Source organism: Megalobrama amblycephala, linkage group LG6 (assembly GCF_018812025.1).
Source record: "Megalobrama amblycephala isolate DHTTF-2021 linkage group LG6, ASM1881202v1, whole genome shotgun sequence".
NCBI lineage: Eukaryota > Metazoa > Chordata > Actinopteri > Cypriniformes > Xenocyprididae > Megalobrama > Megalobrama amblycephala.
The window spans coordinates 13,893,107-13,917,618 of NC_063049.1; the positions used below are offsets into that span (position 1 = coordinate 13,893,107).

The following is a 24,512-nucleotide window of genomic DNA, read 5'->3' on the forward strand; positions in this document are numbered from 1 at the left end:
CACTTTTTACAAGCTAGAATCTCGTAACTACAGGAATTGCGAGGCCGCGTGAACGCACCTTTAAAGTGGCCTTTTATTGTGGCCAGCCTTAGGCACACCTGTGCAATAATCACGCTGTCTAATCAGCATCTTGATATGCCACACCTGTGAGGTGGATGGATTATTTCAGCAAAGGAGAAGTGCTCACTAACACAGATTTAGACAGATTTGTGAACAATAATTGAGAGGAATAGGCCTTTTGTGTACATAGAAAAAGTCTTAGATCTTTGAGTTCAGCTCATGATAAATGGGGGCAAAAACAAAAGTGTTGCATTTATAATTTTGTTCAGTGTATATTGTGTGCTGGATTTAGTAAAACGAGGGAACAAATTAGTATATCCAGCACAAGACTTACTTAAAATGAGGGCAAAATTTGTAAAACATGCTGACATGTTAGTAAATCGTGGAACTGAATTGTTAATTCATGGCCACAATATACATATTTCATGTGCAGGGCTCCATAGGATATGGTAAAGAACTGTGTGGAGGTTTCATGAAAAAAGAGCACACAGGTTTGTAAAGACATGAGAGTGAGTAAATAATGACAGACTTTACATTTACATAAAGAATTTATGGGGCTAAACGAGTATGATGTGAACAGATGTGAATATAATGTACGCAATGGCCACAGCCAGGCGTTGGTTATCGGGGGTTAACTGGGAGCTCTGTCGCCTGCAGTACATGCTCTCCCAGCAAACCATAGATGCCCTCAGAAAACCCGCCTTCGACGTCTGGCTGTGGGAGTCCAACGAGGTAAGAGTCTAACACGCCACTGTTCTGTCTTTCTCCTCTTTTCTCTCCCCGTTTCCTCTCTTCTGCGTCTGTTGTTTGTGTTTGTGGGGCTTGTGTAGTACCACCTCTCACAGGAGACAGTAGAAGCTTTGAGGCAGCCGGTCTTCGATGTGTGGCAATGGGAAGCTAACGAGGTGAGGATCGGCCAAATGAAAGATGCGGAATATTGAAATTCCACAGAAGTTGATGTACCAATGACAATGTACACAATGTATGATAGATAAATGGTCAAGATGAGTGATATGCCAAACCTGTGACAGCCATATTTTTTGTACTGCAGAAGATACTATCATCAGTGTTTTGTGCTTTAAGATGCTGAGTTGTCTGGAGCATATGTATCATGACCTCGGGCTGGTAAAGGACTTTAATATTAACCCCATCACTCTGAAAAGATGGCTGGTAAGAAGACTATACTGTGAAACAATTATTATTATTATTATTATTATTATTATTTCTTTTTTATTATATCTTACTATTTCATTTGTCTTTTTCCAAAGAAAATGTGATTTGTGGGTCATTGGTCCAAGTCAAAAAAGCTCATTCAGTATACATTTATGGGATTTGTACAATATAATTCAAGTATAATTTACAAACCCGATTCCAAAAATGTTGGGACACTGTACAAATTGTGAATAAAAACAGAATGCAATGATGTGGAAGTTTCAAATTTCAATATTTTATTCAGAATACAACATAGATGACATATCAAATGTTTAAACTGAGAAAATGTATAATTTTAAGGGAAAAATAAGTTGATTTTAAATTTCATGGCATCAACACATCTCAAAAAAGTTGGGACAAGGCCATGTTTACCACTGTGTGGCATCCCCTCTTCTTTTTATAACAGTCTGCAAACGTCTGGGGACTGAGGAGACAAGTTGCTCAAGTTTAGGAAAAGGAATGTTCTCTCATTCTTGACTAATACAGCCTTCTAGTTGCTCAACTGTCTTAGGTCTTCTTTGTCGCATCTTCCTCTTTATGATGCGCCAAATGTTTTCTATGGGTGGAAGATCTGGACTGCAGGCTGGCCATTTCAGTACCCGGATCTTTCTTCTACGCAGCCATGATGTTGTAATTGATGCAGTATGTGGTCTGGCATTGTCATGTTGGAAAATGCAAGGTCTTCCCTGAAAGAGATGACGGCTGGATGGGAGCATATGTTGTTCTAGAACTTGGATATACCTTTCAGCATTGATGGTGCCTTTCCAGATGTGTAAGCTGCCCATGCCACACGCACTCATGCAACCCCATACCATCAGAGATGCAGGCTTCTGAACTGAGCGCTGATAACAACTTGGGTTGTCCTTGTCCTCTTTAGTCCGAATGACATGGCGTCCCAGTTTTCCAAAAAGAACTTCAAATTCTGATTCGTCTGACCACAGAACAGTTTTCCACTTTGCCACAGTCCATTTTAAATGAGCCTTGGCCCAGAGAAAACGCCTGCGCTTCTGGATCATGTTTAGATATGGCTTCTTTTTTGACCTATAGCGTTTTAGCCGGCAACGGCGAATGGCACGGTGGATTGTGTTCACCGACAATGTTTTCTGGAAGTATTCCTGAGCCCATGTTGTGATTTCCATTACAGTAGCATTCCTGTATGTGATTCAGTGCCGTCTAAGGGCCCGAAGATCACGGGCATCCAGTATGGTTTTCCGGCCTTGACCCTTACGCACAGAGATTGTTCCAGATTCTCTGAATCTTTGGATGATATTATGCACTGTAGATGATGATAACTTCAAACTCTTTGCAATTTTTCTCTGAGAAACTCCTTTCTGATATTGCTCCACTATTTTTCGCCACAGCATTGGGGGAATTAGTGATTCTCTGTCCATCTTGACTTCTGAGAGACACTGCCACTCTAAGAGGCTCTTTTTATACCCAATCATGTTTCCAATTGACCTAATAAGTTGCACATTGGTCCTCCAGCTGTTCCTTATATGTACATTTAACTTTTCCGGCCTCTTATTGCTACCTGTCCCAACTTTTTTGGAATGTGTAGCTCTCATGAAATCCAAAATGAGCCAATATTTGGCATGACATTTCAAAATGTCTCACTTTCAACATTTGATATGTTATCTATGTTCTATTGTGAATAAAATATAAGTTTATGTGATTAAATGATTTCATTCCTTGTTTATTCACAATTTGTACAGTGTCCCAACTTTTTTGGAATCGGGTTTGTATTTATATAGAGCTTTCAGCAATACATGTTGTTTCAAAGTTGCTTTACAGAAAATGATATCTTCTTTGGATAATGTGTAATAATGAAAATAATAAAATAAAATAAAATAAAATAAAATAAGTTGTCTCTTTCCACTTTCAGCTTTGCATCCATGACAATTACAGGAACAATCCTTTTCATAATTTCCGCCACTGCTTCTGCGTCACTCAGATGATGTACAGCATGATCTACCTCTGCAACTTACAGGTATAGACACTTTGTAATTTTACATTATATCTTATAATATATATTTTTGTAGTAATTGTCTAACTGTTTCGAAGACATATTTTATGCTCCAGAGCCACCTGTTTCTTTTGCTCAGGCAGATTAAAGAGAAGAAGGAGGTGAATGAAAGAGATTGAAAGATAAATGAATGATGAATGGGGGTGTAAAAGCAATTCTGCTGCTATGAAGATGTTTTCAGCCTCTCACTCTTCTCTCTGTGCTGCTGTTGCCATGGATGTGTATTAAGAGGCCATTGGATTCATTATCCGAGCTATTACAGGCTGAGCTATTAGAGGGCAAATTACTTACTCTAGTTTACGAGTGTAGGAGAGCTGGGATACATGTGCAGACCCTGCCTCATGAATCATGATCACTGCCAGTCTTAGTCTGCTGTGGTTCTGTGTTTTTCAGGAAAAGTTCACACAAGTAGATATTCTTATTTTGATGACAGCAGCTGTGTGTCATGACCTGGATCATCCTGGGTACAACAACACGTAAGAGCCTCCATCATTTATAACCATTGACATTTATTTAACCGTCATAAAACATTTTTACCAGCCATAAAAATTAATACTTTTGTTCAGCAAGAATGCATTAAATTGATCAAAAGTGACAGTAAAGACATTTATAATGTTACAAAAGATTTATATTTCAAATAATTGCTGTTTCTGCGAGATGCAGAATGGTCCTATGTGTCGCATATTCGAAGTGTTCTGGGGGCATACAATATGGTTTGGTGAAAACAAACCAAAATTTAAAGGTGCCCTAGATTCAAAAATTGAATTTACCTCAGCATAGTTAAATAACAAGAGTTCAGTACATGGAAAAGACATACAGTGAGTCTCAAACCCCATTGTTTCCTCCTTCTTATATAAATCTCATTTGTTTAAACGACCTCCGAAGAACAGGCGAATCTCAACATAACACCGACTGTTACGTAACAGTCGGGGTGTACGCCCCAATGACACCCTTTATGAAAGGGATTACACAAGGGTAGCCAGTTAACGTCTGGAGCTGCACACAGCCGAATCATCAGACTAGGTAAGCAAGAACAACAGCGAAAAATGGCAGATGGTGCAATAATAACTGACATAATCCATGATATCATGATATTTTTACTGATATTTGTAAATTGTCTTTCTAAATGTTTCGTTAGGATGTTGCTAATGTACTGTTAAATGAGGTTAAAGTTACCATCGTTTCTTACTGTATTCACGGAGACAAGAGCCGTCGCTATTTTCATTTTTTAAACACTTGCAGTCTGTATAATTCATACACAACTTCATTCTTTATAAATCTCTCCAACAGTGTAGCATTAGCCGTTAGCCACGGAGGACAGCCTCAAATTCACTCAGAATAAAACGTTAACATCCAAATAAATACTTTACTCACATGATCCGAAGCATGCATACAGCATGCATGACGAACATCTTGTAAAGATCCATTTGAGGGTTATATTAGCTGTGTGAACTTTGTAAATGCGCTGTAATATAGTCGACAGCTGGTGTGGCAGGGAGCACGCAATTTAAGGGGGCGGCGCCGAGTGTAAATCAGTGCATTGTTAATGATGCCCCAAAATAGGCAGTTAAAAAAAATAATTTAAAAAAATCTATGGGGTATTTTGAGCTGAAACTTCACAGACACATTCAGGAGACACCTTAGACTTATATTACATCTTGTGAAAAAGCATTCTTGGGCACCTTTAATGATTTAATAAAAGTTCTGACCTTGGTCATTGGTCTTCTGTGCACAGCTGCACATTTGTGAGACTCTATTAGCACTGAAGTTCACTCCAACAACCAGAAAAAGCAAACAAGTTTTGAGAAATCAATATTAATAAAAACATGAAATAAAATACAATCCATGTACTTTCTACTCTGAGGTGAATATATCCATTGTGTTCGTCATAACAACAAGTTTAGAGTTCTGGTCCCGAGATTAAAGAACTCATTAAACAAAGTACACAGATACTTTTTTGGAATTTCTATGCGTAACATGACATTCATGTCATGTTTTTATTAATCTTGATTTCTCAAAACTGTGCACAGACCACCAACAGCCAAGGTCAGGACTTTATTAATACATTAAATTTCAGTTTATTTTCTTACGGAATCGAATTGAATACTATCCTACTATATAGAATGCTAAAAAAACATTATGGAAAAATAGTAGTATGACCAAAAAAATTTTTTGTAAACAGTTTTTGAAAAACACTGAAAGAACCAGTGAGATTCTGAAGTGCTTATGATGGACACTTTACTGTCCTGTGAGGCCACGTGAGAGGATTTGTGAATGTAAGTTATTTTTGACGCTGGTAGGTTACATGACAGTAACAACATGGCAGATGGAGTGTCCAAATTTCATTCATACATACTAGTACCCAGGGCTTGACATTAACTTTTGTGCTCAGCAGCCACAGTGGCTAGTGGTTTTTCAAAGTTACTAGCCACTCAGCATTTTCACTGGCCATAATTTTTGACATCGATACCATAGGGAAAGACTGCCATATAGATATTTTTAAAATTATCTCATAATTTGGCAGCAGGTATATTAGGCTGCTGTCACTTTAAGACCTAAAGCACGGACCCATTATACTATTATCCTGTTACACATGCGTTTTCTTTCTTAATCTTAACTGTTTACGTTCACTTAAAACATAACTGACTGTGTTTACAAGAATACTCACCAATATCGTCATTTTGACATTATTTTGTGTGTATTTGACTGTTTAAGCACAGTAAGCAGCGGAAAACTCAATTTAGTACTGAGAGGCGGCTTTATGTGCGTGCACTTTGGGCGTGAGCACAAAATCTGTGGAAATGAGTAAAATTATGCCCAATCCTATGCCGAAATTCAAGCCCTGTAACACCAACAATATTGATCCAGAGCAAATGAAACAAGTGAGTGAGGGGAGGCGGGTTTGTGTGTCAACTTGCTGTCAGAGAGATGAGAGAGTGAAAAAGAGCAGCTGGTATCGTGGATCTATTCTGCAGAAAATGAGTAATGAGAAGCCTTTCAGATATTTCAGTATCGAAAAATCTATATTTTTGACAACACTACATTACACTTAGTTTATTATTTCAGATGCCTTTTTAAAAGATTACAATTGAAAAATGTATATATTATATTTAAAATTTAACCTGCCAAAGTAGCTAGTAGGAGTGACTGTGTTACATGCCACTGCTGAAATCCACACGCATTTGTCAGGTTGGTGGGTGTTAAAGGTGCCATAGAACGTGTTTTCAAAAGATGTAATATAAGTCTAAGGTGTCCCCTGAATGTGTCTGTGAAGTTTCAGCTCAAAATACCCCATCGATTTATTTTTATTAATTTTTTAACTGCCTATTTTGGGGCATCATTAAATATGCGCCGATTCAGGCTGCGGCCCCTTTAAATTCTCGTGCTCCCCGCCCCCAAGCTCGCGACTGCCTTAAACAGCATAAACAAAGTTCACACAGCTAATATAACCCTCAAAATGGATCTTTACAAAGTGTTCGTCATGCAGCATGTCTAATCGCGTAAGTATGGTATTTATTTGGATGTTTACATTTGATTCTGAATGAGTTCGATGGTGCTCCGTGGCTAAAGCTAACATTACACACTGTTGGAGAGATTTATAAAGAATGAAGTTGTGTTTATGAATTATACAGACTGCAAGTGTTTAATAAATGAAAATAGCGACAGTGTTGTCTCTGTGAATACAGTAATAAACGATGGTAACTTTAACCACATTTAACAGTACATTAGCAACATGCTAACGAAACATTTAGAAAGACAATTTACAAATATCACTAAAAATATCATGTTATCATGGATCATGTCAGTTATTATTGCTCCATCTGTCATTTTTCGCTGTTGTTCTTGCTTGCTTACCTAGTCTGATGATTCAGCTATGCACAGATCCAGACGTTAATACTGGCTGCCCTTGTGTAATGCATTGAACATGAGCTGGCATATGCAAATATTGGGGTCATACATATTAATGATCCCGACTGTTATGTAACAGTCGGTGTTAAGTTGAGATTCGCCTGTTCTTCGCAGGTCTTTTAAACAAATGAGATTTATATAAGAAGGAGAAAACAATGGTGTTTGAGACTCACTGTATGTCATTTCCATGTACTGAACTCTTGTTATTCAACTATGCCAAGCTAAATTCAATTTTTAATTCTAGGGCACCTTTAATGTCAAGCCCTACTAGTACTCATATTCATCCTATATAGAGCGTACATTTTTAACGGTCGCAATGTAAATTCAAATTCAAATGTAGTACCTACTCAGACAGTATGTGATTTCAGACACAGTGATGGAATATACGACACATTTATTTTATGGTGAACTGTCCTTTTAAGATATAAATCATTGTGTTCCACATTTTATGTGCTGCCACTTGGACAACAAATACAAGTATAATTTGTGTTTGCATTTGGTACCTGTCAAGTGTTTTTGGACCCTGTACACAACACCATCCTCTCTCTTTTCCAGGTATCAGATTAATGCGCGCACAGAGCTGGCCGTGAGGTACAATGACATCTCTCCTCTGGAGAACCATCACTGCGCTGTGGCCTTCCAAATATTCTCTCAGCCAGACTGCAACATCTTTGCCAACTTTGATCCTGAAGCCTTCAAACAGATTCGTCAGGTGTGCCTCTGGGCCTTTAAACTGAGCTTTCAGCACACACATATGGTAATACATTTGCCTTTGAGCAATTAATAATGATTTGGTATGTCATTTCATCTCTGACAGGGAACCATCACCCTGATACTGGCCACAGACATGGCCCGACATGGAGAGATTCTGGACTCTTTCAAACAGAAAGTGGATAACTTTGACTTTACTAATGAGGAGCATGTTACTTGTGTGAGCTTTCTTAACCCACTTTACAGTATCATTGTTCATCTACAAAAATGTGTGATGTGATGAGCTTATTAATCTCTTTGGGACAGCTAAAGATGGTGCTGATCAAGTGCTGTGACATCTCTAATGAGGTCCGGCCGATGGAGGTTGCTGAGCCATGGGTGGACTGTTTGCTGGAGGAGTACTTCATGCAGGTAGATAAGCTAACATTACAATAGGCTACAATAAAACAATAATAATAATAAAACATTTATTTTAAATCAGTATGTTGTATGGGACCCACTTTATATTAAGTGTCTTTAACTGCTATGTACCTACATTTAAATTAATCCTTTTATACAATGCACTTGTTTTTGCATTGTACCTTTGGGTTACACTATAATTATACATTTAAGTACTGAGTAATATTAATTAACTACATGTACTTATTGTAGGGTTTGGATTGGTTTAGGGTTAGTTGCATGTAATTATGCATAATTTATAGTTATTACTATAGTAACTGCATGTAACATATGTAACACTGTAAAATAAAGTGTTACCTGCTACACTGTTGACCCTTTCCTTACATTTTAACCCACCCTTAAACCTACCCATACCACCAAACCTGTCCATAACCTTACCCGTATACAGAGCTGGGTAGATTACTTATGAATTGTAATCAGTTACTGATTACAAATAACATGACGAAATTTGTAATCAGTAATATAATCGCTTAGATTACACATTTTTGGTAACGTAATCGGACTACTTTTGGATTACATTTAGATTACTTTTGTGCTAACCCTTATTTGATGTCACATATATTGTAGGATAATCTTGTTTTCACAGATACAAAGAAAAAATATATTCCAAAAAATATATATTTTATTCACCAACAAGAGCCTCAACAGATTCTTTTTAAACTGCAATGTATGGACAGTTAATACTTCAAAATACTAACACTAATGTACCTGTCAGTGTTTGCTGATAGTAACACTGAATAGAACTAAATCACATCTTATGATTTTAAAACATATTTACTTAATTTTAAGTAATTTTTACAAAAACAAATATTGAAAAACATGAAATTCACAGCAATATCACTGCTACATCAAATATTTCATCTATATTTAATATATTATTATTATTATTATTATTATTATATTACTATTTCATCTATGTTTAATCTATATTTCCCCCTCACCACCGGAAAAACTCGAAGAATCACAACCGGATATAAGCGGCAGGTTTATTATGAAAAAAACATAAATAATAAAAAATTAAAAATTAGGAGAATCAATGAATTGTGAACAACTTACTGCTATTGTGTAAATAATATGTAATCATGTAATCCATAAAAATGTAACTGTAGTCTGATTACGAGTATTTTAAAAAGTAGTTTACTCAAATTACAAGTACTTGATTTTTGGAATCTGATTACATGTAATCCGTTACTACCCAGCTCTGCCCGTATCCCACCTCAATAGCAGCACAAGTGTTTTGCGATAACATGAACACAATAAATACATTGTACCAATCCATTTTTTTATGCAATAGTAGTAAAAGATACCTAATATAAAGTGTGACCTTAAAATCTTTATTTTGTAATTATTATTATTTATTTTTTTGCAAGAAAAAAATACTTTTATTCAGCAAGGATGCATTAAATTGATCAAAAGAGACAGTAGGCTGTGTGTCCACTGAAGTGTTTTTAGCCAGCTGAAAAGCTTTTTTTTCCTGTTGGGACTCTTTGGTTGCTATGATATGGAATATCCGCGGAAGTGTTACTAGTATCTGATTTCGCAGTTGGTTCGGAATATAAACTGTCGATAGAATGTGAAGTATTTGCTCTGGCTCTTGTTTTAAATGATTTTGTTCTTTTGTTTTCGCTTGTTGCTGTTGTACAAGCAGGATGTGGCAGTTGGTCAGTGTGGTATTTGGTCCCTCCCTCTTCCATTGTGATTGGACAGCTGGTTAAAATGTGACAGTGATAAGCGCTGCATTTTTCACAAAGTTGAACATTTTTAACTCTTGGCATCCAGAAAAAAAACGCTCAGCGTGAAATAGACACTCCGTGCCAGGGTTGCCAGGTTTGTGTAACAAAACCCGCCCAATCATGGGCAAAACAAGCCTAATCATGCTCAGAGTGGTTCGCTTCAACCCACGGACTACATTTACATTTATTCATTTTGCAGATGCTTTTATCCAAAGTGACTTACAAGTGAGGGATACAGCAAGTGATTAATTGTGAAGGAGGCAAATAAACACAATAAGTGCTCACAATACAAAGTTTCAGACATTGCTTAGAGTAGCATTAGCTAGAATAGGGAGGAATTAAAGGAAGTGAAAGCAAGTGCTCACGAAAGACATGTGTTTTCAGCTGTCTTTTGAATGTTGCCAGGGATTCTGCATTCCGGATAAAGGTGGGGAGATTATTCCACCAGCAAGTGAACGAAAATGTTCTAGAGAGCGATTTTGTGCCTCTCTGTGCTGGTACCACGAGCCTTCGCTCATTTAGCAATCGCAGATTTCTGGTAGGGATGTAGACTCTTAAGAGTGAGTGGAAGTAGGAGGGTGCTGAGCCTGTGTTAAATCTGTAAGAAAGCATCAATGAGTTGAGCTTGATACGAGCAGCAAGTGGTAGCCAATGCAGAGAGATAAAGTGAGGTGTGACATGACCCTTCTGGGCTCATTAAAGACAAGACATGCTTCAGCAGTCTGAATCATTTGTAGAGGTTTGATTGTGCATGATGGAAGTCCAGCCAGAAGTGCATTGCAGTAATCAAGCCTAGACATGACCTGGATGAGAAGTTGTGTTGCATGCTCTGTTAGACAAGCCTGATGTTGTGTAGTGCAAATCTGCATGACCGAGCTGTCTTTGCAGTGTGGTGTTTGAAGGTCAGTTGGTCCTCAAAGATTACTCCCAGATTTCTGGCCGACCTTGATGGGGTTATTGATGATGTACCTAGCTGGATGGTGAAATCGTGCTGTAGAGTGGGATTGGCAGGGAAGACCAGAAGCTCAGTCTTTGCCAGGATGAGCTGCAGGTGATGTTCTTTCATCCATGCTGAGATGTCCGCCAGACAGCTTGAGATTTGTGCAGCTACTGTGGGATCGTCTGGATGGAATGAAAGGAAGAGCTGTGTGTCATCAGCATAGCAATGGTAGGAGAAACCATGTGCCTGTATGATGGGACCCAGTGATGTAGTTTAAATGGAGAAGAGGAGGGGTCCAAGAACTGAACCCTGAAGAACCCCCGTGATCAGTTGATGTGCTTTGGATACCTCCCCTCTCCATGCAATCCTGAAAGACCTACCTGTGAGATAGGATTCAAGCCAGTGAAGTGGAGTTCCTGTGATGAGAGGGTGGACAGAAGGATCTGATGATTCACAGTGTTGAAGGCAGCAGATAGAGGCAAGGGAATGAGAACTGATGATTTGGAATCAGTCTCGGTTGAATGGCCAGTCTTGAAACTCATTAAATTATGAGAAAAAAATCATTAAATTACGAGAACAAATTCGTTAAATTACAAATTTGTTCTCATAATTTAACGACTTTTTTTTATCATAATTTAATGAGTTTATTCTCAACATTTTATCTCGACTTTTTTCTCGTAATTTAATGACTTTATTCTCAACATTTTATCTCGACTTTTTTCCTGGAAATTTAACGACATTTTTCTCATAATTTAACAAATTTGTTCTCGTAATTTAACCACTTTTTCTCGTAATTTAATGACTTTATTCTCAACATTTTATCTCGACTTTTTTCTCGAAATTTAACAAGTTTATTCTCAACATTTTATCTCAACTTTTTTTTCGAAATTTAACGACATTTTTCTCATAATTTAACAAATTTGTTCTTGTAATTTAACGACTTTCTCGTAATTTAATGACTTTATTCTCAACATTTTATCTTGACTTTTTTCTCTAAATTTAACGAGTTTTTTCTCATAATTTAACAAGTTTATTCAACATTTTATCTCGACTTTTTTCTCGAAATTTAACGAGTTTTTTCTCGTAATTTAACGAGTTTATTCTCAACTTTTTCTCAACTTTTTTTTTCGAAATTTAACGAGTTTTTTCTCGTAATTTAACGAGTTTATTCAACATTTTATCTCGACTTTTTTCTCGAAATTTAACGATTTTTTTCTCATAATTTAACGAGTTTATTCAACATTTTATCTCGACTTTTTTCTCGAAATTTTAATTTTTTTTTCTCGAAATTTAACAAGTTTATTCTCAACATTTTATCTCGACTTTTTTCTCAAAATTTAACAAGTTTATTCTCAACATTTTATCTCAACTTTTTTTTCGAAATTTAACGACATTTTTCTCATAATTTAACAAATTTGTTCTTGTAATTTAACGACTTTTTCTCGTAATTTAATGACTTTATTCTCAACATTTTCATCTCGACTTTTTTCTCAACATTTTATCTCAACTTTTTTCTCGAAATTTAACGAGTTTTTTCTCGTAATTTAACGAGTTTATTCAACATTTTATCTCGACTTTTTTCTCGAAATTTAACATGTTTTTTCTCGTAATTTAACGAGTTTATTCTCAACATTTTATCTCAACTTTTTTCTTGAAATTTAACAACTTTAATCTCGAGATGGTTTTATTTTTTTATTATTGCTTGGCCCTAATCCTCTTCCATAGAGTCCTGAGCAACAAAAACATTGATAAGAAATGTTTCTTGAGCAGCAAATCATCAGAATGATTTCTGAAGGATCATGTGACACAGAAGACACAGGAGTAATGATGCTGAAAATTCAGCTTTGATCACAAGAATAAATTACATTAAAATAGAAAACAGTTATTTTAAGTTGTAATAATATTTAACAATATTACTGTTTTTGCTATATTTTTGATCAAATAAATACAGCCTTCATGAGCATTAAAATGTTGATAAATCATACAAAATCATCTTTATAGACCATTTGTTTCTTCATCTGAATCATTCTCTCTCAAACAGAGTGATCGAGAGAAGGCAGAGGGTTTACCGGTCGCTCCTTTCATGGACAGAGAAAAAGTGACCAAGCCCACTGCTCAGATCGGCTTCATCAAGTTTGTCCTGATCCCCATGTTCGAGACAGTGATGAAGGTGAATTGGTTAGGACCAGCAAATACAATGCGAGGCCTGCAGGCTGAAATCAAAGTCTGGTTCAGATCAAACCAAGTGTGAAAACATCCTGAGATACTTAGTTGTGATATTGTTTGTCCTCTCTGTGTTCCAGTTGTTTCCTCAGATTGAGGAGGTAATGGTACAGCCCTTACGCGAATCCCGGGACAGATATGAGGAGCTTAAACAGATAGATGACGCCATGAATGAGGTCAGCAGTGAACATGATTACAGTGAGCGTTTTAAACTGGCATTAGCTATTTATATCTCATCATCCCTGTTTTTTTCTTCATAGGTGCAGAAAAAGAAAAGTGAAAATTTAACAATGGGAGGAAAAAAGAAATGAGGAAGGTCAATGTCGAAATGTACCACATGCTACTTATATGTATCATTATAGTTGTTATTTGTGTTACCTTTACAGCAAAACTTACCTTGTCTTTCTTTGTTTCAGCTGGAATCTTCCTCAGAGGCAGTAAAATATGGGAAACGAGTGAAATCTTGGCCATCTGCTCAGAAAATCCAAAGCATTTTTCAGGGAATTGAATCGTGTACAGTTCAGCTATGAACTATTTGTGTTGTTTTTATTTGGTTTTGTAAAAGTATAAACATTATACAGGATGTACAGATTTTTAGTCACTTTTACTCAAAAAAATAAAAGTCTAACTTTTAAAAAACTGAAGCCACAAATCTCATTTTTAACAGCATTCTGTTATAACACAGTATTATGTTCATTCCTGCCCTCCGATGAAATTGTACCAGGAGCCGTGTGACAAGCGTGACTGAAAGGATAGTGCACTCTAGTGGACAAAGCATAACACAGCAACTTACCCTTCAGATAGAGACCAAGACTGAAAGGCTTTACTTAAAGGGTTAGTTCACCCAAAAATGGAAATTATGTCATTAATGACCCTCATGTCGTTCCAAACCCGTAAGACCTCCGTTCATCTTCGAAACACAGTTTAAGATATTTTAGATTTAGTCCGAGAGCTTTCTGTTCCTCCATTGAAAATGTGTGTATGGTAGACTGTCCATGTCCAGAAAGGTAATAAAAACATCATCAAAGTAGTCCATGTGACATCAGTGGGTTAGTTAGAATTTTTTGAAGCATCAAAAATACATTTTGGTCCAAAAATAACAAAAACTACGACTTTATTCAGCATTGTCTTCTCTTCCGGAATCCTTTCCACTGAATTGATTCCATTGAATCCTTTCATCTGTCGGCGTTGGTAATGCACTTTTACGTCGTCGTTTTTGCCAATTAGGACATCCGTGACATGCACACTTACGCACCATTTTAAAAAAAATATAGCAATACCAAAATACAAACAATGTAGAATAGCTTGAATACAGCGTGCGTCTCCCTCAGACTGTAAACAAAGCTCTGGCGCACTAGATAACACGTCAGTAGCGTCTTACGTCAGCAGCGTCACTGCGGAGTCGTGAACCACACTCCGGAGCAGAAGGGGGCGGTAATGCACCAATAAGCTGGATGCCATGCTATGGATTGACAACAGACCCGGAAGAGTTTTTGTTATTTTTGAACCAAAATGTATTTTCGATGCTTCAAAATGTCGCGGATGTCCTAATCGCCAAAAACAACCACGGCGACGTAAAAGTGCATTACCAACGCTGACAGATGAAAGGATTCATCAGTTCAATGGAATCAATTCAGTGGAATCAATTCAGTGGAATCAATTCAATTGAATCAATTTTGTTATTTTTTGGACCAAAATGTATTTTCGATGCTTCAAAAACTTCTAACTAACCCACTGATGTCACATGGACTACTTTGATGATGTTTTTATTACCTTTCTGGACATGGACAGTCTACCGTACATACATTTTCAATGGAGGGACAGAAAGCTCTCGGACTAAATCTAAAATATCTTAAACTGTGTTCCGAAGATGAACGGAGGTCTTACGGGTGTGGAACGACATGAGGGTGAGTCATTAATGACATAATTTTCATTTTTGGGTGAACTAACCCTTTAATGGATAAAAAAAAAAAAAGAAATAGTCATTGCGAATTAACAAAATGAACTTTTTATAATCACAAAGCACAAATTAAAAAAGCTGGTGTTCTTTCAGCTGGTGTTTTGAGGCACAGCGTCGCTCTCCGTTTTACTTCTTTTATTGGGTTTAGAGCCGTTTGCTGCTGCTCTCTTCTTAGTCTCCTGTTCCAGCCTTTCCTGTTTCTTTTGCAAATATGACGCCATGTTGTCGAAGTTCACCTTATACAGGTGCTTAAACTGACTCTCCAGTCCCACAGAACCTGTGAAGAGAGGATGAAGGAAAAGATACATTAAACCTATAAAGCCTACTGTATCTTATTTGATTCTGAAAACCCTGTTGTACACAATCTACATGCCTTCTGTCATGACTCGTGTTTGATAGTTTATACTTTTTTAGGCCTTTTTTGGTAACAATGTCCACCTTCAGGTTGTAGTACATGTTTCTTTTTGCTGTGAAATCTTTACTGATTTTTTATAAAGTAAACAAAACTAAATTTGATACTGTTACTAATATTTCAAAGTTAATACTTACGGGACTGGAGCAACTAAGGTTTACTTTATACATCACACATTTTTTTTTAGAGAAATCATAAAATGTGCATCACAGCAGGCATTTGAGGAATGTTTATTTGTTCTCTCAATCATCATTGCATTATATGTTCTGAGCTTCGATCATAAAATTAAACATTTAAATATAATTTAAGACATTATTTGGAGATTTAGAGTGACAACTGATATTTATATGCATTTTATGCTAATGAAATATATCTCATTTATTTGCATTACAAGCATTTAATATGACTTTTTTAGCAATATAAATAGCATCTGCACCAGATTGCATATTTTTGAACAACAAAAATATGCAATTATGATTATGAACTCCATATACATTTATTCACTATACAGTATCATATTATTTGGGCCATAAAATCCTGAAGTATCAAATATATGATATAAAACGCATGCCAAATTTTTTAAAAGATTTAAAACTAATTGTCTAAAGGTTAAAAAAGCTATTCAATTAAAAAAAAAAATAGATTTTTCTATTATTTGATATTTGATTATTTCATATCACACATTTTCCCCCCTAAGATCCACTTTGAGGAACTTTTACATATTTTACCCTTCTGGTGTTAGAATAATAGCACTCATCTTCTTTTGTATGACTGACAGGACTTGTCAAGTTTATGAAAACCAAACTAGTCAATGTTTTTACAGCTTCATTTCAAGAGACTTTTTTGGCGTTGGGAGGAAGTTTAGATATTTGAAAGCTTGTCTTAATAGTTCTCAACTCTTGAACCTGAAAATATTAAGGATAAGGGTATGTTTACACAACAGCAATGTACTAAAAACAAAAAAGTTATTTGCGTTCAGACGACAACATTGTCAAAACAATCCCCCGTTCACACAGATCCATGAAAATGACTAAAACACTGTATTATTCATGCTAGGCCATTCATTGGCAATGTCAAATTGTAAAAAACACTACACGCCGATAGACTGAACACTTAATATGCATATGCATGCATGACGTCAACGTTTTCACAAATTAGCGTTTTTGTAGTTTACATGGAAATGATAACGGCCCCCAAAATGTAAATGAAAAACATAAAAAGTTTTCAGTTTTTAGTTGAAATCGGTGTAAATGGCCCCTAAATTTGCTGTCTCATGATATGACCCCTTCATTATGGATGGTAGTTTGTTTTATTTTTCTGTTTCATGATTATATTTGCTGGATTCCTACCTTGAAAGACATTCCACTGAGTCCGCAATGCTTCAGTGACCCTCCTCAATTCAGGCGTCTCTGACTGACACAGCTATAGTCAAGCACAACCAGTTAGTAAGAGCAGAGTTACCTTCAGTACATGGACAGACAGTCACAGTAGAGCATGTGTGTACCTTCCAGTGCTGCTCTGAGTATCGATACAGGAGCACATTCAAGTCTTCACTCTCCAGTAAGACCCACAGCTGGCTTTGTGAATCAAAGGTCATGTCCCAGGGGGCAAGAGGAAGAGCGAGAGTCTCAGCAGGGTTCAGGCAGCCCTCTGTCGCAGAATCCACCATGAAGAGCTGAACTGAGGGGAATCTACACAGATGGATATGATATAACACCCGTTAGATGTATAATGTGTGTATAAAATGCATCTTAAGACCTGTATGTTTTTATTTTTACAAAGGAATATGTCACTGAGTCTCTCCCAGAATCCAGTTAGAGGGATGATCACCACAAAAATCTGATTAAATGAAATGAACACACCTCTCACACTGGACAGCTACGTGTCGCCCATCTGGCGAGCTTATGATCCTGCTGACAGCAAACCTCTAAAGACACAAAAATATACAGTATACATAGTCACAGTGCCATTAGCTCTCTTGAATAGAGATTGCCGACATTTACAAAATACACACGCCTGGATTTGAATGGAAATAAACACTTTATACCAGTGACTCTAAACCTGTTGAACTCGAATTGTCCCAAAAATCAAAGGCCCCCCATTTTATAATATAGTTCTAAAATAGATCTAAATTACTTCTTCCAGTATTTTTGCTGTACTTTTTTTGCAGTTTAAATTTTTTTACATTACATTTTTAGTATTTTAATTCAGATTATTTTAATACATACAAAATTTAATTAATTCATTATAGGGTTTTATGGATGGCAATAAACAGGTCAAATTTAATTAAAAACATATTCAATCAAATCGTTAACAAATATTATTACTTTACAATGCTTTACATTGTTAATGTATCTTCATGTAGTTGAAATATCATAATTTAATTTATACATTTTCAAATACAGTGCTCAGTGTAAATGAGTACACCCCCTTTGAAAAGTAACATTTTAAACAATATCTCAATGAACACAAAATGTTGACAAGACTAAATTTAATATAACATTGGTTTAACTTATAACATGAAAGTAAGATTAATAATATAACTTAGATTACACATTTTTCGGTTTTACTCAAATTAGGGTGATGCAAAAATGAGTACACCCCACAACAAAAACTACTACATCTAGTACTTTGTATGGCCTCTATGATTTTTAATGACAGCACCAAGTCTTCTAGGCATGGAATGAACAAGTTGCCGAGATTCTGCAACATCTATCTTTTTCCATTCTTCAAGAATGGCCTCTTTTAGAGACTGGATGCTGGATGGAGAGTGATGCTCAACTTATCTCTTCAGAATTCCCCATAGTTATTCGATTGGGTTCAGATCAGGAACCGCTGAATCACTTTCACCCTGTTCTTCTTCAGAAATCCAACAGTGGCCTTAGATGTGTGTTTAGGATCATTGTCATGTTGGAAAAGTGCACGACGATCAAGGGCACGGAGTGATGGTAGCATCTTCTCTTTCAGTATAGAGCAGTACATCTGTGAATTCATGATGCCATCAATGAAATGCAGCTCCCCGACACCAGCAGCACTCGTGCAGCCCCACATAAGGACACTGACACCATCATGTTTCACTGTGGCACCATGCAGTTTTCTTTGTATTCCTCACCTTTGCGACGCTATACAGTTTTGAAGCCATCAGTTCCAAAAACATTTATCTTGGTCTCATCGCTCCAGAGTATAGAGTCCCAATAGTCTTCATCTTTGTCAGCATTGGCCCTGGCAAACTCTAGGTGGGCTTTTTTGTGCCTGGGCTTTAGGAGAGGCTTCTTTTGTGGACGGCACTCATGCATGTCATTCCTCTTCAGTGTACGCCATATTGTGTCACTGGAAATAGTCACTCCAGTTTGGCTTTCTACTTCTTTAGATAACTGCAGTGAACTTGCATGCCGATTTTCTTCAACTCTTCTCATCAGAAGACGCTCCTGTCGAGGTGTTAACTTCCGTGGACGACCTGGACGTCTCTGTGAGATGGTTGCAGTTCCTTCTTTTTTAAATTTTTGTACCACTTTTGCTACAGTATTCTGACTGATAAGTAAAGCTTTGCTGATTGTCTTGTAGCCTTCACCTTTCTGGTGTAAAGAAATTATTTTCTTTCTCAGGTCTTGTGACATTTCTCTTCCATGTGGTGCCATTGCTGACAGCATGAAATGGGAAGGGGTTTTAACACCCTTTTATAGTCAACTGTCTGCTGGACACCTGTGTAATCAATAATTTGACTCACCTGTGGTTGAATTCTTGTTAAATTAGACATTTGTTGTCTAAAATTTAGCTTTGCTCCAGAAACTTTCAGTGGGGTGTACTCATTTTTGCATTACCCTAATTTGAGTAAAACTGAAAATTTTGTTCTCTAAGTTATATTATTGACCTTACTTTCATGTTATAAGTTAAACAGATGTTATATAAAACTTAGTCATTTCAACATTTTGGAAATTGTTTTTGTGTTCATTGAGATATTGTTTAAAATGTTACTTTTCAAAGGAGGTGTACTCATTTACGCTGAGCACTGTATATATGAAGATATGATGCAATATATTAATTAAATGACTAATTTAATTAGGATTCATTTATGCATTTTCACTAAGTATAAAAGAATTTATAATAAATGTTTGCATCCCTTGAAAAATATGCAATGTGTCCTGCAAACTGTCATCCGTCATATCTGTCACATCCATATTTAAATAAACCTTGCAGTATTTTCCTGAATATCTTTTACCTTGAGGATTCATCCCCTCGATTTTTAGCGCTGATTTAGCACCTCTAATTAATATAGCCATTACAATATTGTGAACTTTGCAAATTTTTTTTTCAATAAAAAACAAATAAAGTTCTAGATTAGACCCCAGACTCCCACAGACCTCCCATTGAAAACCTTATATCTAGTCAATACATAATGTGATTATTTAAATGGGATTATAGTACACATAGTACACATTATGTATGTTGTTTAAAACAAATAGACTATACCTTTTCTGTGTCTGAGTTTTCTGAGTCAAGGCCGAGTTGCCTCAGGTCAACGCTGTGTAACCGCCGACCAGTCTCATAATGCCAAACCTTCACTGTGCCATCCTGTGAATACAAACATGTCAGTCCTACTGTATTAAGACACTTATATCACCCTTACAATCACTATCCCAACAAAATATTACAGTAGAACAGTAAAGAAAAAGCAAACAGAAACACCTACTCCTGAACCAGAGAGAAGCCAGTCAGGATGCCCTGCAGGCACAAGCAACGCACACACAAATCTGCATGAGAAAACAAACATGTTCGAATAAGTGCGAACAACACATGCGGTGTAATATCACTTGCATCCCACAGTCCACACTTACTCTCTGTGCCCTAGACAGAAAGCCTGAATGTTGTAGGGTGACCGCCGGAAGCTCACTCTGATCTTCTCATCGCGGTCTGCTGTTATGATATATTTATCATCTGGAGAAAGAGTCTGTAGAGGAAAATGCAAAAGAATAAAATATTACACACAATTCTTTAAAGTTGGAAATTAGCTAAATAACTTCATAATCTTGGGACATGTGGTCTTCACATTACAGCCGGTGGAAATAATCGGGATAGTACTCGGGAAGAAATCATGTTCATGGATGCGATTATTAACGTTACTGTAGTATGAAGTAGAGCAGGACCGAGTGTTGTGGGAGCTGAACGAGGCCGCTGGAGCGATTGTGCAACACACCGTGAGCAGCAGAACTTTTATTATGTCACTGATTTTAGAATATCATATTAAATATTGGATGGCTTGTGTTGATAAATGGCATGCAATTCATTTTAAAACGTATTGTATGATGGAGAAAATCCTGTTTACTGTTACTAAAAATAAAGCTGCATCTGATTATGCTATGTTAGCTACTTCACAAAATAGTGTTTTTCTCTGAGGCATGGTAAAGCATGGTACTCGCAAAAAATCAAGAAAATTAGATTTAAACAATAAGACTAAACATGTTGAGCTATATAACAATAATTAGTTTTCTGTCTATAAATCTATCAAAAGAGTTGTTCACTTGTCTATTAAAACATGTAAATATTAAAGCATCTTTGGTGTTTCCATGGTTTCTACAAAATAAAACCGGAAACCGAGGGTAACGCGGGTATGACGCCATTGACAGGCGACTCCTCACACGTCCCCCGAGCCTTGGTTAAAATTGCAATTTTCTCACGATTTACAAATAATTGGAAACATTTGAGATATTGTAAGTACTTAAGTGAATAAAATATATAACACTGGCCTAAAGTGGTTTTTGGATATTTTACTGCAAAATTCTTAAATATTGCACCTTTAAGTGAAAAAAAAGTGAATTTTACATTTTTTGTTTGGGTGCTGCACAAACTGGCACTTTATTCAAGAAATATTTCAGGCATTAAATATTTTCCCTTATGTGCAAAAATGAATAAATTTACATTTTTAAAACCTGGGGGATCACATTAGTTAGTTAGTTAAAGGTGATAGAGAGGATTTTTTCGTCGACTGAGAATCCAAAGACTGTTAGTGAGTTTTTGAAATGAGCGCATGCGTAAGAACAACCCCCCTCCTTCACAGCTCATTTCAAAGGAACGCCTCCCAAAACTCGTGCACGAGTATTGGAACATGAGTGTTTACCACCGGCATTCGCTGTGTCGTGTTAGTGGATTCATTATGTCGGACTCACCGCAGGTAACTCATAATCTGCAGTTGTTACTCCTGTCTCCTGACAAAAACATTGCATGCAGCGCCTGTAGAGTGTGGAAAGTTACTGGAGAGCGCAGCCGATCACGTCTCTCACAAGGAACGTCACGGCAGTGATTGACAAGCCAGAGGGCCGATCATCGTGTAAACAATTGGCTGATGTTTTTAAGGCCCTACCTCGTGCACAGATGATGTATATTAATATTATTCCTTTCAGTGCACCTAATAAATAGTCTTTTATCAGTTAGTAAAGACAGTTTCAAGTAATATTGCAAAAATGTATAAAACAAAACATCCTCTTTAGCACCTTTAAATAACATCACAATTAAGTGAAAATAAAAGGACATGTTTTGTTTTTTTACTTTTAAATATCATAATTATGTGAAAATATTTGTTTTGGTTGCTGCACTAACTTCAACAAATAAACCGGCACTTTATTAAAGACATATTTCAGCCATTTAATATTTTCCCTTCTCTAATTGAACTGTCCCTATACCTGCTTGTAATAACTTGTGTTTGTGTACAGCATACCACATCCAGTAACATGGAGAGATGTCCCAGCTTCAGCTCTCCTGGTTTTTGTGGCTCCAGGACAGAGAATGAATATACATCCCCAGACTTATCAGCCACAAAGACTTCATCCTCAGCCTGAGTAAATACAAGAGACGTGCATCGCCGCACAACCCACCTACAATAAAACAACCACAGACTTACATACATAGAGCCTTACAGAGAAAACAGCATTAAAGGAACAGTTCACCCAAAAACAAAAATTCCATCATCATCATCATCTACTCATCCTCATATCAGGGGTGTGTGATATGTATCGTCTATGATAATACTGTAATCGTTGTTTTAACAGTGTGGAAGCTGACATTAATGAGTACGTCACTCTCTTTGCGAAAATACACGCATTGAGAGTGCAAGAACTCAATAAGCCTGTCTATCTCTCATTCATGAAACTTCTGAATAATTTGTGGACCTTCCCGAAAACTATCCTCCAGATTCACAAACGCTTCGTAAACATCAGATTTGATAGTTAAAGGATTAGTTCACTTTCAAATGAAAATTAGCCCAAGCTTTACTCGCCTTCAAGCCATCTTAGGTGTATATGACTTTCTTCTTTCTGATGAACACAATCTGAGAAATATGAATAAATATCCTGACGCATCCGAGCTTTATAATGGCAGTGAGCGGGATCAACAAGTCTGAGCTGGTTCCATACATCCATCTATCATAAACGTACTCCACAAGGCTCCAGGGTGTTAATAAAAGCCTTCTGAAGTGAAGCGTTTGTGTACAAAAATATATCCATATTTAACAAGTTATGAAATAAAATATCTAGTTTCCACCAGATCACAATCCATATTCATCATGCGAAGAAAGGGTAAATCTCTTGCAGTTCGTTTGCAGTACGCTATGTCCTATGCCTTTCCTATTCAACTTATGGAAAAAGTGTAACTAATGCGACGCCAGTTTACACTTTCTTCATAAAAAAAAAATATGTTTGAAACTCATTCGAGTTAGGAATGTTATGAGTGATGGTGAGTGAATTTTATTTTTAGGTAAACTATTAATTTACCACCTCTAGAATGAGTGTGCGCTGTTACCGTGTACTAATGCACTGCCATGATGGCTCAGTACAGAAGAGAACAAGACGTTTGTGGTCATCTGTGAGCGCTACATGCTTCCCAGAGGCTGAGACACTAAATGCAAGTATCCTGTCACTGTCCTTCTCCTCTGGCCCATCTCCAGCACTGCAATACACATATACACATTTGAAGTTATTTTTGCATTATCAGAATAATGAACTTGCATAAAAGAAACATTACAGTTACCTTTTATCATCACCATCAGCTTCCTTTGGTTTTTTCTCAGCTTTGGCACAGTCAAACACAAACGGCTCGCTATCAGAAAAATGTAAAAAGAAAACTAACATTACCTTTTTTTTTTAGCACAAGTACAAAAATAAAATAAAACAAAAAACAGGTACAAGGAGCAAATACACAATATAGATATAATATCAATAATGAAGATGTCTTATATGATTAATATAAATATTTTATGATTTTTAGTAGCACATATTCATCCTGCAGTACTGATATCAGTATGACTGTGATCACCTGATTAATTATATATTTTCTGATATGTATGGACTTTGAAATATGTAACAAGACATCATGCATTTCTAAATGTATTCTGTCATGGTTTTAATTAAATATGAAGATAAGGGTATGTAAAAAGCATATATGAGGACACAAATATGATTATGCATATGAAAATAGTGCAATATGATGATGCAAAATATGATAAGAGACATCTTGGGAAAACTTTGCAGCACATTACTGATATATGCAAAATCAATCAATCATGTAATCATTTAGTGATGGTTTTTCTGAGTGTTTCAAATCTCAGAGCAGGAATCCTGCTGAGTCTGACACTCCAGTTTTCACCATATCCAAAATAAAGAGCTGGAAATGAGTAGATAGCTGACATTCTGAAATACAGCTACTCACCTAGACTCTTTAAGGTTTACAGCAACTAAAGTAGAAGAACAGCTTGAAACAAACCAGTCTGCCTTTGAACACACTACAGCCATGATTGTCGCTCACGTGCGAAATGACAGTCGCGCGTTTAATACGTCATTCGCACAAACGTGAAGGAATCTGGCACGAAGAAACCGCCATTA

The 24,512-nt window shown here is 36.6% G+C and overlaps 2 protein-coding genes across 3 annotated transcripts in view; one reads left to right on the plus strand and one right to left on the minus strand.

Annotated features, from left to right (window-relative positions):
- pde9aa (phosphodiesterase 9aa) overlaps positions 1-14,101 on the plus strand; it is a 41,305-nt gene extending 27,204 nt beyond the window's left edge. The window contains exons 9-19 of one of the 2 annotated variants that reach the window (XM_048193035.1): positions 718-792; positions 1,144-1,230; positions 3,155-3,259; positions 3,689-3,771; positions 7,760-7,916; positions 8,022-8,135; positions 8,222-8,326; positions 13,089-13,217; positions 13,351-13,446; positions 13,531-13,586; positions 13,687-14,101. In XM_048193035.1, the coding sequence (XP_048048992.1) occupies positions 718-792; positions 1,144-1,230; positions 3,155-3,259; positions 3,689-3,771; positions 7,760-7,916; positions 8,022-8,135; positions 8,222-8,326; positions 13,089-13,217; positions 13,351-13,446; positions 13,531-13,581 (1,002 nt within the window). In that variant the 3' untranslated portion in view covers positions 13,582-13,586; positions 13,687-14,101. Of the gene's footprint in view, positions 1-717; positions 793-890; positions 966-1,143; positions 1,231-3,154; positions 3,260-3,688; positions 3,772-7,759; positions 7,917-8,021; positions 8,136-8,221; positions 8,327-13,088; positions 13,218-13,350; positions 13,447-13,530; positions 13,587-13,686 lie in introns of both variants that reach the window. The other variant, XM_048193034.1, reaches the window with a different exon arrangement.
- Positions 14,102-15,258: 1,157 nt separating this feature from the next.
- Positions 15,259-24,475, minus strand: wdr4 (WD repeat domain 4). The gene is made up of 11 exons (XM_048193038.1): positions 24,340-24,475; positions 23,662-23,730; positions 23,434-23,580; positions 22,355-22,511; positions 20,478-20,590; positions 20,333-20,393; positions 20,113-20,214; positions 17,505-17,569; positions 17,147-17,333; positions 16,992-17,064; positions 15,259-15,507 (listed from the first exon to the last, which is right to left on the minus strand). Exons 1-11 carry the CDS (start codon positions 24,420-24,422, stop codon positions 15,320-15,322), a joined length of 1,245 nt encoding a protein of 414 aa, XP_048048995.1. The 5' UTR covers positions 24,423-24,475; the 3' UTR covers positions 15,259-15,319.
- Positions 24,476-24,512: the final 37 nt, after the last annotated feature.